Consider the following 14614-nt stretch of genomic DNA (forward strand, 5'->3'; position numbering starts at 1 on the left):
TTTTGGCGAATACGAAGCAAAGGACGACAGAATGGCCAAGTACCAAGAGCTAGTCAGAACGGAGATCAAGAAGTTTGATGTGGTAAGGATAGAACAAATTGGCAGGGAGGAAAACAGCCGAGCGGACGAGCTAGCAGGCCTTGCCTCAATGGCAGATACATCAATCCCTCATCCATTACTCGTCGACTTCTTACCAAAACCAAGCATAGAAGACCCCGAAGCAGAAGAAGTGTGTTGCGCAGAATTAGGCCCTTCTTGGATGGATCCCATCATCCTGTTCCTAAAAGACGGCATCCTACCAGAAGAGAAAAAAGAAGCCAACAGAATAAGGGCAAAGTCGCAGCGATTTTGGCTATCTCCATCTTTGGCACTATACAAGAAGTCGTTCTCTGGGCCTTACCTCAAGTGCGTTCATCCCAGCAAAGTAGAAGCATTCCTGTTTGAAATACACGAAGGGGTATGTGGAAGTCATCAAGGGGGAAGGTCGCTCGCTTACAGGGCTATTTCGCAAGGATATTGGTGGCCATATATGCAAGCAGACTCAGAAAAATATGTGAAGAAGTGTGAAAAATGCCAGAAATTCGCACACCAAATACATCAACCAGCAAGAGAACTCCTACCCTTAACTAGCCCATGGCCTTTCGCAATGTGGGGCTTGGACATAGTAGGACCTCTTCCAACAGCACCCGGCGGCAGAAAATTCTTTCTCGCAGCAACAGACTACTTCACAAAATGGGTGGAAGCAGAAGCATTGGCGTCAATCAAAGAAAAAGATGTGAAAAAGTTTGTTTGGCAAAATATCATCACTCGGTTTGGCATACCAAAAGCACTCATCTCAAACAATGGTACTCAGTTCGACGGCAGAATCTTCAGAAGCTTTTGTGAAGAGTACAAGATAGAGTTCTACAATTCCACGCCGGCATATCCTTAAGCGAATGGACAAGCTGAAGCTTCAAATAAAGTCGTCTTGGATGGACTAAAGAAAAGGCTAGAGAAAGCAAAAGGCAAGTGGGCGGATGAACTTCCTCACGTCTTATGGGCTTACCGCACCACTCCTCGGCGATCGACTGGAGAAACACCTTTCTCCTTAGCCTATGGAATGGAGGCAGTGATCCCACTAGAAGTTGGCCTCCCCACAATACGAAGCGAAAATTTTGATCCAGACTTAAATGGAGAAGCCATAGCCCTAGAACTCAACCTTGCAGAAGAAAGAAGAGAAAGAGCGTTAGTCCACATCGCCTCATACCAACGAGAGTTAATCAGAAAATACAGCAAAAAGGTTCATCCAAGACAATTCAAAATTGGCGATTGGGTACTGCGCAGAGTAATGGGAAACACCTTGGTCCCAGGAGACGGCAAGTTAGGCCCAAATTGGGAAGGTCCTTATAAGGTGGTTGGGTTAGCCGGCAAAGGGGCATACCACCTAGAAGACAAGGATGGCAAGGCAATCCCTAGGCCATGGAATACGGCCAATCTCAAGATATTTTACTTTTAGCTTTTCTTTTTCAAACATTATGTAATTTTCTCTTCCTTCAATAAAATGAGATTCTTTTTAGCACAGATTACTCTTTGTAAAAGTTAGCTTTCAAGACTTAAGTATATTACAAGCATTCCATTCTAAGTTAGCCGGAAAAACTAACTTAGAGGTTGGCTGGATTAAACCAACACCCTTCCTAAGCCCAGGATAAGGATCCAGGCTGCAGGACATTTGGTCGGAATAAACCAAATACTAGAAGTTAGCTGGAAAAACTAACTTCAATAGTTGGCTGGAATAAACCAACACTTGTTACTCTTCAGCCGAAGTAAGTGTATGGCTGAAGAGTGGTTGGCTGGAATAAACCAACTCTTGATACTCTTCAGCCGAAGTAAGTGTATGGCTGAAGAGTGGTTGGCTGGAATAAACCAACTCTTGATACTCTTCAGCCGAAGTAAGTGTATGGCTGAAGAGTGGTTGGCTGGAATAAACCAACTCTTGTTACTCTTCAGCCGAAGTAAGTGTATGGCTGAAGAGTGGTTGGCTGGAATAAACCAACTCTTGATACTCTTCAGCCGAAGTAAGTGCAAGGCTGAAGAGTGGTTGGCTGGAATAAACCAACTCTTGTTACTCTTCAGCCGAAGTAAGTGCAAGGCTGAAGAGTGGTTGGCTGGAATAAACCAACTCTTGTTACTCTTCAGCCGAAGTAAGTGCAAGGCTGAAGAGTGGTTGGCTGGAATAACCCAACACTTGATACCCTTCAGCCGAAGTAAGTGTATGGCTGAAGAATGGTTGGCTGGAATAAACCAACTCTTGTACTCCTCAGCCGAAGTAAGCATATCGGCTAAGGAGTGGTTGGCTGGTAAGCATAGTTTAAAAGCCAAAACCGAAGTAGAAATTAGTGTAATAGAAGACATTACAAATGCAAGCATACACACAAAGACCGGAGTAAGAGTTGCGCCAAATTTCCATTAATTAAAAAGGTAAGTACAAGAGGGGCATAGCCCGGTTACAAAGACGAAATAACAAAAGAAAAAGTACAAGGTCAAGAAAAGAGTTCTTGTATTTCAGCGTCAAAGGCCGCATCACCATCAACTTGAAAACCGGTTTCAAGGGGAAGATCACGCTCGGTCGCTGGGTTAGTTTCGGTCGGAACCGCAGTGTCACTTGGTTGTTCAATAGGAGGGTCCTCTACCATGGGCTCCAACCGAAGTGACGGGCTTGCACCAACAACCGGAATGTCTTCAGGAGCAGAGGAGTCATCAGTGTCTGAGTCCTCCAGAAACTCTTGTTGCAGAGCGTCTGCATACGCCGCAAGGGACTTCGGTATGAAGTATTCTGGAGGGTTGTAGATCTCGGTCTGTTGGTCATGACCGAGCTGCTCAACAGCCGCCCTCCAGCCACATTTGAAGAAAAGCTCCTTGGCGGCGTCGCATTGCTTGACATAGGCTTCCTCCGCCTCCTTGTAACCCCGCTTGTACCCCTCCTTTTCGACCGCCTCCATATTCTTTTTCAGTTCGCTTATTTCGGCGTCCTTTCTCTTCTCAAGCTTCAACAACTCCCGCAAATACTTGTCCTTCATAACGATGGCAGCTTTCTGCTTCTCCGCTTCCGCCGAATTAACTAGATCGGCAAGACGGCCGTTCTCCGCTTCTAGCTCGGCCATTCTCTTTTCGGCTTGTAGTAGTTCGGCCGCCTTTGCTTCGGCTTCCGCCATCGCCTGCCTTGTGGTTTTGCGGAGTTCTTGGACTTTCCTATAAGTGACATTGTTCTTTTGCAAGGCCTGGCAAAACAAAAATCTCATCTCAGCCGAAGTAAAAGTTGAAAAAAATTTAGACAGAAAAAACAGACAGAGCTACTTACCAAAATCATGGACTTGGAAGCAGACCGAATTGATTTCATTTCGGTGTTCAGTTGCTTCAAGTGGTGCTCCATGTCCTTGGGGAGGCACACACTTTTGGCCAGGTTAAAGGCCAGTTGGTGGTCTTTTTCAGCCACGACCGAGTTAGTGGCTTTGATGTTTCGGTCGTTGAAGATCAACGGCGGAGCCCACTTCGGAGATCGAGCTCGGTCAGTTTGCTCTGGTTGGGAGGCAGGATGAGGACTTTGGGGGACGGATTCGACTTCATCAACAAGTTGCTGTTCGGCTGACGTAGATCGGGCGCGTTTTGAAGGGCGAGATGAAGAAGGCCGTTGTGAAGGAAGGGCCACGACGGCGGGCTGCACCTCAGTAGTTGGTGTTACTTCAGCCCTGGTTGTTGCGGTCAGGAGGGCCCTAACTCTGCTTTTCTTCGCCATTTCTTCTTCAGCTGTTAGTGGGACAAGTCTTATCTCGGGCAAAGTTGGGTCCGGTTCTGGGTCTTCCTCGAGAAGAAAATCGGTTACCTTTGTTTTCCGTCGACCGCTGTAACGGTAGGTCGGTTCGAAATTCAGAAGCTTAGCCCAACTCCTCTCTTGGCACCGTAGTGCGGCTCGCAAAATTGCAAGGTTGGGATAACTATATAGAGAACGGAGGTGGGCAAAATCTGCAAAAAAGAGAAGTGTTAGTTCGGTCAATGGACTGAAGAACCGAAATAAAATGCAAGGAAGAAGACCGAAGTTAAATTACCAGGCTCTCCCATTTTCCAGTTTATAGGTCGGCCAGGAATTTGAGCTTGAAAATCCTCAAAGTTCCCAGAGACCCAAAAGAAATCATCATCATTAAGATCTTTATCCGGAGTGTGTTTAATTATCTTCTCTCGGTGGCGGCGAATTCTAAGGTAGTAGACCCACCCAGCATTCTTTGAGCCAATAGAGTATTGATGAAAGATCTCGGCCAGACCAAGATTTAGTCCGGTTTGGTGGTTTAATGCGGCTATTCCCATTATAATACGATATGTATTGGTGGACAGTTGGGTGGGGCACAACCTAGTCTGTCTAAGAAATTCGCAGATTAGCGGTTGGACAGGAAACCGTAGTCCGGTTTCTATTATGGATTGAAGGGTAAAAGGGACGAAGCCTTCGTTGTCCCAGGGAGTAGCATCTTTCTTGGCCAACACCAGTTGGACATCATCAGGAATCTGGTAATCTTGCCTAAATTCGGCCATGCCACCAGGGGTTTCGACTAAATATCTATACTTACCCATTTGTTGTATAATTTATGAATAAATTATTTCGGTACAAAAATTAGGCTCAGTAGCTCGGTTGAGCACACGCAGGAATGCCTGGGCAACCTAAGTCTGCAAGGTAGAAAACAAAGGGGTTAAGCACAGATCGTTGGACCGCGCTACAAATTATAAGCAAGATATACAAATCCTACTTCGGCTCAGTGGGCTGGTTCTACCTCGGCCCATCAGAAGGTTTGTTAGCTCGGTTTTGAGCAGTTTAGACCGGTTTAATGTCTAGGGGCAGCTTTCTGAGTTCGGTCTAAAAACTAAGAAAGCTGGTTTAGTCCCAAGGCTTAAATCGGTTGCAGTATGAGGAAAGTTACTTCGGTTGAACCCCTAGGGGCGGTTTTCTGAGTTCGGTTTAAGAGCGAAGAAAGCCGGCTTGGCCCCGAAAGGCTTAGCTCGGTTATAGACCGAAGTACCTAGTTCGGCACGTGCACGTTTTTTCGGTGATCTTATCTTGGCTAGAGTGGTTCAGAAGAAACTACTGATATTCCTACAAGTCCTAGTTCGGTTGTTCTCTGAAATCTATCTACATACATAACACAAACAGTATCCTAGTTCGGTTGGGATGTGATTCTGGATCAAAATCGAGTTTTCTCTAGGGTATAAGACATATACTCATGGGTTATACTGGTTTCTTCATAAAAGTACGAAAGCAAAGCAGACAAATGAAGAAAAATGTTTGCAAAAAACATACAAAACAAAAACAGATGGAAAAATAAATAAAAAAAGCGAGAAGGGTAGGCTTGCTTACCAGATTGGAGAAGAAGAAGCTGAAGATGGAGCAGTAGCAGCAACGGAAGCACGAACACAGTAAGCTCAAAGCTCAAAAACTCAGGAAACAGAGGAGAAGAGAAAATGAACAATGGAAGGTGAAGTAATTCGAGAAAGAGTAAAAAGGTTGTTTTGTGAAAGAAGGGAGAGAAAAAGGCGGCAAAAAGAAGCGGGAACAGTACAAAAATTCTGAAGGGCGGCATGACAGTTGGCCACAGCTTATCAGAGTTTGCCACGTGTCACTGGAATGGGAAGCGTTACAGTCGCTGTGATTGAAGAGACGTTTTGACCGGACATAGTGATACCCGAGGTAAACTTAGTTCGGCTGGAAAGGCTAAAAGGGTTTTTTAGCTCGGCTGAAAAAGCGTAACAAACTCTAGCTCGGCCAGAAGGCTGGTAATCCCAATCATGTTGCACAGATGGAATTAAGGGGCAATTGAGAGGGTAATTTTTGGGAAAATTGGGCCGAGCTTCGAGTTGGGTTTTGAGGCCCAAAACGCAGAGGACTAGGTAAAAAGGCCGTACTGAATACTCCGGCCTAGAGGGCAAGGTTACTCCGGCCTTGGGGAGACAAAGTTACTTCGGCCCAAGGAGGTGAGTTTATTCCGGCTCAAGAAGAGATAGTTGCTTCGGCCCAAGGAAGAGTAAGGCTACTCCGGTCCAGAGACAACTCGGAGTAGGGCCGGTCTTAGAGTTAGTCCGGTCGCAGTATGTTCTGGGAAAACCGGTTTCGGAATTAGTCCGGTCGTGACACACTCTGGTTAAGTCGGTCAGAACTTGTTACTTGGAAGTTTGATCTAAGCATACCAAGGTTGAACAGGGGCAGCCGAAGTAATGAGTTAAAGGAGAAGACCGAGCTAAGGATAGTTCGGCCTTCTCTGTGGCTCAACATAGCCAGTGTTATTTCGGTCGTGTGGTAGTTCGGCTATGGAGAAAACCATCCCATTTGGTTTAAGCAGTGGGGGAGGGTGTAAAAGGATAAGCATTATCCTTTGGAGTATGAATCCTAGGAGGACTCTGCATGGAGAAATACAAGTCCTACCAGGATTGTGCCACGGGAAACTTATAAAAGCCCACAAGCATCACCTTGGAGGAGGTAATTGAACACAATCTTTCTGAGAACTTAGAGCTTTGTCTATTTGTCAAGTTTTCTGACTTAGGCATCGGAGAGGTTTCCGGCACACACCCGCCGGCTAGCTCACGTTTGTGTTTTCAGGTAACAAAGCGACGTCGTACGGAGGAGCGTGGACTTGGTCAACAGGATTATACGAGGAGAATTATTTCCTCCCCGTACACTCGCCTAACCATTGCAAGCTATGATTAGAAGAACGCCATGTTGGCATGCCAATCTAGGTGAAGAGTATAGCCTATGAATCCCCTCAGGTTGGTGTCTTAATCATGGGATGCTCGAGGATCTGTGACCCTGTGCAAGATCACTAGGTCCTTGTGGAATGGGGACTAAAGTTGGGAATCACTTTAATATTAACGACAACTATTTAATTTAATTTATACCTATAATATATTAAATGCAATTCGGGTTCGGGTTGCTCAGGTTAGTCATTGATTCTGCCCAGGCCCGGCTCGAATTACAATTCAGGCATCAAAAATCTGTCCAAACCCGTCTAGATTACAAGATATTGTTATCCAAGCCCTAAAAAAACTTGGGTTGGGCACAGGTTGCTCGGGTTGAGCCCACCCAAGTTGCACCCCTAGTATATTTGAGTTCAGTTTTCTGAGTTCAATTTTTTGAAAATAAATTTTTTTTATTTTTGATGTTTTTTATTTTTATTTTTTAGTGATTTTTTTTTTAGAATTTCAAGCATTTTTTTTACAGTTTTAAATGTACCTTACTTAGATGTATTTAAATAGTAAAATATTTGTGAAAAAATATTTTAAAAAATTAATAAATATACAAAAATATGAAAAATGTACTAAATTTTAGTATTTTTTTTTATATTTAGTGAATTTTTTCACAAATATTATACTTTTTAAATGTATTTATGTTAGGTGTGTCTAAAAATTTTAAACAATTCTTAAAATATTAAAAAAATTCAGTGCAAAAAAAAAGTAAAATTTTCTAAAAAGTAAATTCTAAAAACTGAAACAAAACAGAGTGATTAATTTTTTATTATATTAATTAGGATATTGTTAATATGTGTTATTAGAGTATATATCAAGCGCATTTAAAATTATTATATATTATTTAGTAAACAAACTTTTACCATGTAGAATATATGATATTTTTAAATTACTTTTTTTTTTGATAACTCAAGGTGTTCGGGTCAGTTTGCGCGCACCTCAACTAATTCCTGAGGGGCCAATCCCATCATCCACTAGCAGAGGGCCTATTTAAAGTCAGAGCAGAGCTCCGTATGGACTGGCTCAACACAAAAGTTGATAGCATCTAAGAGATTTTGAATCTGAGACCTAGAGACAACTCAACATACCTCACAAGAACAAACGTTAACAAAATCATATTAATTACAAAAGAAAGATAATCAAACCAACATTTCTATTTATGTAATCTTGAAGGATTGTTGATTTGATTTTGACCTCTAAATTCATACAAGAACATACATTACATCATCCTTTAAACAATTGAAACTTGGAAGTAAATTTTTACATTTTTGCTTTGAATATAAATGCATAAGTAGAGTTTTTTTTTTTTTTTTTTTGTGTATGAATTAAAAATAACAGTTCAAACATGTTTTTTTAAATAAAGATAAGCTTAAACTAAAAAATAAATTTTCAGCATCTCCACTAAAATTAGTCAATATTTTTTTATGAAGACTTTGACTATACATGCGGATTATGGATTGTGGACTTTGAGTAAAAATATTTAAATGTAGGATCATTATAAGAAATTTATTTTTGTTATCACGGTTTGATGAGCTTGTGCTATATAATTAAAATGTGCATGGCTTTTGTCCGTGCTGTTGGGTCTGTGGGGGCTTATCACATGTCTCGTTTTGATAATCTGAACCGTTCAATATGTAGAACTCGTTGAGTACTATATGCTTATAAAAAATCACATTGATTGGATATCGATAGCTGTGTGATCAAAACAGTTTTTTTTCAACCGTTAATTTGTTTACCGTCCAATTTTTTTAATACGAAACTGATTTGATCATATAGCTATTGATATCCGATCAATGTGATTTTTTACAGGCATATAGTACTCGACGAGTTCTACACATTGAACGGTTCAGATTATCAAAACGGGACCCGTGATGGACCCCCACGAGCCCATACCCAATTAAAATTAAGAAAAATATTATACAAGTATACGTTTTAGACTTATTTTATAGACATGATAATTTGTAAATGTTATGATTGATTAATAATTAAAAAATATAAGATAAAATATTATTTTTAATATTTTAGTTAATTGCTATATTACTAAGTTTAAAAATTAAATACAATTTTTAATCTTAAATACTAATGCTTTAAAATTAATTTAACCAATTATGAATATGAATATGATTAATGTCAAACTTTACAGGTACTCAAAATGAATTTTTAAAAAGAAAGTGCCGACGTGGATACGAGTGGGAAGCGGAGCAGGATGAGCGGGGCAGAGTCATAAAAGGGCAAAGGTGGCAGTCTGACGTGGCTTCCGAGATCTGCACAACACAACAAACTCACTCACCAACGTCAAAAACACAGGTGGGGGTGGGGGTGGGGGTGGTATGGTCATTGACAGTGGTAGTTTTAGAGAGAGAGAGAGAGAGACATTTTTTGGTTGATAGTATGAGAGAGAGAGAGAGAGAGAGAGAGGCACATATGATAGCATAACATAAGAATCTCCGTTCAATTTCCGCATTTAAAAATTCGAGAAGTTGGCTTCCTTCTACTTTCCCTCAAAAAGCCAGCGAAGCCAAGCCAAGCCAAGCCAAGCCAAGGCCTCCTCAGGTTCCCTCTAGGGTTTTACTATCATATACACATATATATTTACAACAACATTTGATCGATCGATATCTGAAGAGTAGAGAGAAGAGTTTGTATCTTGGAAATGGCTTTCTCTTCTTTCCTCAGATCTACAACTCCTGCTCTCGAAGCTTCACTTTCCGAGGCCACCCTGCCAGGCCCTGCCCTCCGTTCTGCCGATCAATCGAAGGTGATTTTTCATCCATCAGAAAATAAAATTACAACTGCAACAACCTCTGATTATTTTTTATTTTTTTTCCGACTTTAAAACCATGCTTTACTCTTTCTCTCTTGCCTGCTTTGGTTTTCGCTCATTAGTTTATTGTCAGAGATTAACTTGATTTGAAATGTGATTTTATTTCGTGTTGAAAAAGTTTAAGCTGAGATAACAAATTAAAATGGAAATATCGCCTTCAATTTTTAAGTTTGTTTGGCTTTTGGAAATCAGAACAAACACAAAGTAGAGGATTCATAATTTTGTTTCTGGTTACTGTTCTTTAATTATTCTGATCACGTTCTGTTTCTTAGTGAGAAATTAAATAAATAAATAAATAAATAAATAATTGCTCCTTCCTCTTAATGAATTTAGTATGAGTTTGGGTTTGGATGTTGTAATTTTGTTTGCATGTCATAGGCTTTACTTGCCCCTGCCCCTGCCCCTGAATTGTGATGCACGGCATGGAATTGTTATTATTTTGTTTCGTTTCAGGTGTTTTCTGTTGGTTTCAATCGCAATCTAAATTCACCAAAGTTTCAGTCAAGCATTTTTGGTGCTGTTGTTCCTGGCAAGTCATCTCCTGTACAGTTGAGTAATTCATTAATTCATTCTCTCTCTCTCTGCCTGCTTGTGCGTGTGTGTGTGTGTGTGTGTGTGTGTGTGTGTGCAATTGAGTGTAGCATCTGCTTCTTGTTATTGGTGCTGAATGATTTTGTCTAAACCATACAGAAAATGTAGTGCTAGGAGTATGCAGCCTGCCAAAGCCATTGCTACCGAAATGCCTCCTACAGCCCAGAGTAAGAATCATAATACTCTCAAATTTAGAGCATAATATTATATTAGTCTGCATAACCGAGGAGTTGTATTTGTTGACGTTCCTATTTAATTTTGCTGTTGTTTAGAATCACAAAGTGGTGGGAAGACAAAGGTCGGGATCAATGGTACAGTTACTGATGACTTCTGTTATGTTTCTGCTGTTCTTTCACCAGCATCAATTCATATTATTATTATTATTATTTGCATTGCTATTATTATTATTATTATTATTGGATGTTTCTTTAGAATTGATGGTTCATTGTAGACTATGCACTTCGAAGCTTGATAACAGTAAAGGGACTTTACATCTTTGGAGTTTCACATGCTATTTTGATTATTAGACCACTGTGTTTTAATGCTGGAAAAATGATACTTTTGCATATTCATTTATAAATTATTTGCATTACCTTGGTGTTTAGGACATCCTTTTAATCATCTAAGCCAATCTGGATATATATTACATTATTTTCTTAAAAAACAGAAACCAAATATAAAAAATAAAATAAAAATTAACCTACTATTTTTGGGAACTCTCTTTTATACAACAGTTGGGAACTCAAGCTACACACACTATTTATGATGCAAATTTGTTTTACTCAAATTGTGTGCCCTGTTATCTAAGATTAAGGGCGGCTTGGCCCAACAGTAAAACTTGCCATTAGTGTTCCTAGTGGCGAGAGTTCGAGTCAAGGAAACAATCTCTTCATAAACAAGGTTAAGGTCGCTTACATCTTGCCTTTTTTAGACCTCGCTTCAGCAGGAGTCTCGTGCACTAGGTTACTCCTTTGTTTTTTACTGTCTAAAATTATTATTTTTTAGCAATAATCATATTTTTCCATGGCTTGTTCATGCATGATTTTGGTTGTTATAGAATATTGGTATATCTCACATGCTCAAGTCATGCAGGTTTTGGACGGATTGGAAGGTTGGTTTTACGGATTGCAACCTTTAGAGATGACATTGAAGTTGTGGCTGTCAATGATCCTTTTATTGATGCTAACTACATGGTAAGGATGTGTACTTTGCTGCTATTCTCTGTCAACATCTGGTTATGGTTTATGTGTGGAAACTATGATTTGGGTTGTAAGCTGAACTGAGCAGTTCTTGGACAAGGCAAGCTCAGGTTGATCAGAGCTTATTTAGCTCATTTGATGTCCCAAACATGAATTTAGATCTTTAAGGAGAAATATTGATAACACTATATTGAAGAAAATTGAATACCATGTATACAACACTCGACACTCAGTGACCGTGAACAAATTACCACATTTCTGCTTGAATGATTGTAACATATGGTATATCTCTTCTCAGGCTTACATGTTTAAGTATGATTCTACACATGGAGTCTTTAAGGGGACCCTCAAGGTCTTGGATGGGTCGACTTTGGAGATCAATGGGAAGCAGATTAAAGTTTCAAGCAAAAGGTATTTCCGTCTGGCCCTCAAACAGTCATACAAAATATATGAAATTGCTGTAATGAGTGTTTACCAGCTTGCCATGTCAAATGGCAACCTAAAATTACGATCTTTCTGTTTTATGAGCAACACTAAGATCCAGAGTTATCTATGTTCAGGGACCCTGCAGAGATTCCTTGGGGTGATTATGGGGCTGAGTATGTGGTTGAATCTTCTGGGGCTTTCACAACAATTGACAAAGCTTCAACACACAAGAAGGTCAGTCTTTGCAACTTGTTGATTCTGATGTAATGAGTTATTGTGATCTCTCTTCCTATATATAGAAACACATACATATATATACATGTACACGTCCTATGAAATGTTTCTTTAATGTGCAGGGTGGTGCCAAGAAGGTGGTAATATCCGCACCGTCAGCTGATGCACCTATGTTTGTGGTTGGAGTTAATGAGACTTCATACAAGCCAAGCATGGATGTTGTCTCTAATGCAAGCTGCACAACCAATTGTCTGGCTCCTCTTGCCAAGGTTTGGTTGCATTAGAAATTAAAGTATTATTGAACTTTTTGGTTTCTTAAATGTATAGACTACTACTGGGTAATGGTGATTGGTAATTCCTGAATTTTTATTTTTATTTTTGAAACTTCTATTTAGCTCTTTAAAAATTGTGTTTTGCTATTTGAAGTTAGTTGCTTAAGAAACTATCCCTTTTCTTATGTTATTTCCATGGTATACATTATGTAGGTGGTTCATGAGGAGTTTGGCATTGTAGAGGGTCTGATGACAACAGTACACGCAACCACAGGTCTCTCTCTCTCTCTCTCTCACACACGCGCGCGAGCACACACACACACACACACACACACACACAGGCATTCTCAACTCATTTTTGTTTTAGTTAGTGAGTTTGTGTTTATGTTTCTCAATGTTCAGCAACACAAAAGACCGTGGATGGCCCTTCAAGGAAGGATTGGAGGGGTGGCCGTGGAGCTGGACAAAATATCATCCCTAGTTCAACTGGAGCTGCAAAGGTACGAGGATTCAGCATAATCATGCGGAAGGAAGACCTTGCATGGTGTATAATGATTTTGCTTTTTGCTTTTTGTAGGCTGTTGGAAAAGTTCTTCCAGAGCTTAATGGGAAGCTCACAGGAATGGCCTTCCGTGTCCCAACTGCTAATGTTTCTGTTGTGGACTTAACTTGTCGACTTGAGAAGAGTGCTTCTTATGAAGATGTCAAAGCTGCCATAAAGTATGTTTGCCTTTTTCTGCTTTCTTGTCCGGCCCCCCTCTTCTCTCTCTCTCTCTCTCTCTCTCTCTCTCTGCTTTCTTGTCCGGCCCCCCTCTTCTCTCTCTCTCTCTCTCTCTCTCTCTCTCTCTCTCATGGTTGGTTATGGGTTTCCTAGTCCTGAATTAACTTAATGTTGGCAGTAACTAAAGTTATCTTTATAAGAAAAAAAAACTAAATAACCCTTAACATTTCAATTTTAGGTATGCCTCAGAGGGGCCGCTGAACGGCATTCTTGGATACACCGATGAGGATGTTGTCTCCAATGACTTTGTTGGTGACTCAAGGTCACAATAATTCTCTCTCTCTCTCTCTCTCTCTCTCTCTCTCTCTTATATTTGTAATGTAACAGTTTTATTATAATTTGTACATTCCCATACAATATCTCCCTTTTGGTTGTTATCACCTGGTTAATGTAGTTGGTTTCCGGGTCTTTCGTATTTTATTTATTGGAAATGAGTTTCTCCTTATATGTTTCATTCATAGGCCTTACATGTGAATGACACTACTTGTACCTTATTTATTCAATTTACATTTTATGGGGTTGTTTCCATCTCAGGTCAAGTATATTCGACGCAAAGGCCGGGATGGGTCTGAGTGCCTCTTTCATGAAGCTTGTTTCGTGGTATGACAATGAGTGGGGTTACAGGTGCACCGTCTGTCTCTCTCTCTCTCTCTCTCTCTCTCTCTCCACACACACACACACACACTCACACTGCTGTGAGGTTGATGTTTGACAAATTCTTCTTTTGGGCTTATCTTCTTGTAGCAACCGAGTGTTGGACCTGATAGATCACATGGCATTGGTGGCTGCAAATAACTAAGCGTCCTGGGAGGCTGTTGTTGCTGTCGATGTTGTTGTTTGAGTTTTTAGAGCATAAAACATGAGATTGGAGAAAGGAGTAGTTCTATAAATTTGATAGTAGTGTCATTTTTGTTGTTTGAATGGTCGTCTGTTGTCATCATGTGAGCCTATTAAAGTAGCACACCGCCATGAATGGGACTAGCAAAATATATGAACTCAATTCTAAGAATAATAATACATGTACGCTGCAAGGAAACTGTCAGCAGCTTCATATTACCAAATGTTTCTCTTTGAAGCAGAAATTTTTGTAAGCAAATATGTAAGCCTCCATTCCTTTTTGTTTTTTTGTTTTTTTGGCATATGGGGTTGGGGGGGGAGATTAGTTTTTCAGTGTGGTTAGGCCTGATTTAACACTCTGTTCTGTTCTCTATGGTAGTTGAACAATAAAATCCACTTTAGATTTGAAGCTTACAAAGCTATACTATACCTTGAACAATCATATTTCGCCTCCCGTCCCCTGCCCTCCCCTAAAAATACTGACTTTGGTGTTTTACCAGGAAAATTTTCGTAAAAATTTTCATCTATAAGGGGGGGGGGAACAAAAACAAAAACTTGCTTTCAAAAACATGTCAGATTTAGTTCATCAAAAACCTTGAGATCATTTCACCTCAGTTACTGAACTTGACATGTCATTCTGCCCCCCTAAGATTTAGTTCATCAAAAACCTTGAGATCATTTCACCTCAGTTACT

At 40.4% G+C, this 14614-nt stretch overlaps 1 protein-coding gene across 1 annotated transcript; it reads left to right on the forward strand.

The window, feature by feature from the left end:
• The first annotated feature begins 9008 nt into the window (after positions 1-9008).
• Positions 9009-14179, forward strand: LOC114265303 (glyceraldehyde-3-phosphate dehydrogenase GAPCP1, chloroplastic). The gene is made up of 14 exons (XM_028206068.2): positions 9009-9514; positions 10034-10128; positions 10271-10338; positions 10444-10482; positions 11264-11364; positions 11669-11781; positions 11931-12030; positions 12153-12299; positions 12516-12576; positions 12705-12802; positions 12880-13022; positions 13262-13345; positions 13618-13707; positions 13828-14179. Exons 1-14 carry the CDS (start codon positions 9410-9412, stop codon positions 13880-13882), a joined length of 1299 nt encoding a protein of 432 aa, XP_028061869.2. The 5' UTR covers positions 9009-9409; the 3' UTR covers positions 13883-14179.
• The last annotated feature ends 435 nt before the right edge of the window (positions 14180-14614 follow it).

Source organism: Camellia sinensis, chromosome 8 (genome assembly GCF_055761805.1).
Source record: "Camellia sinensis isolate YWXY chromosome 8, ASM5576180v1, whole genome shotgun sequence".
Taxonomy (NCBI): Eukaryota; Viridiplantae; Streptophyta; class Magnoliopsida; order Ericales; family Theaceae; genus Camellia; species Camellia sinensis.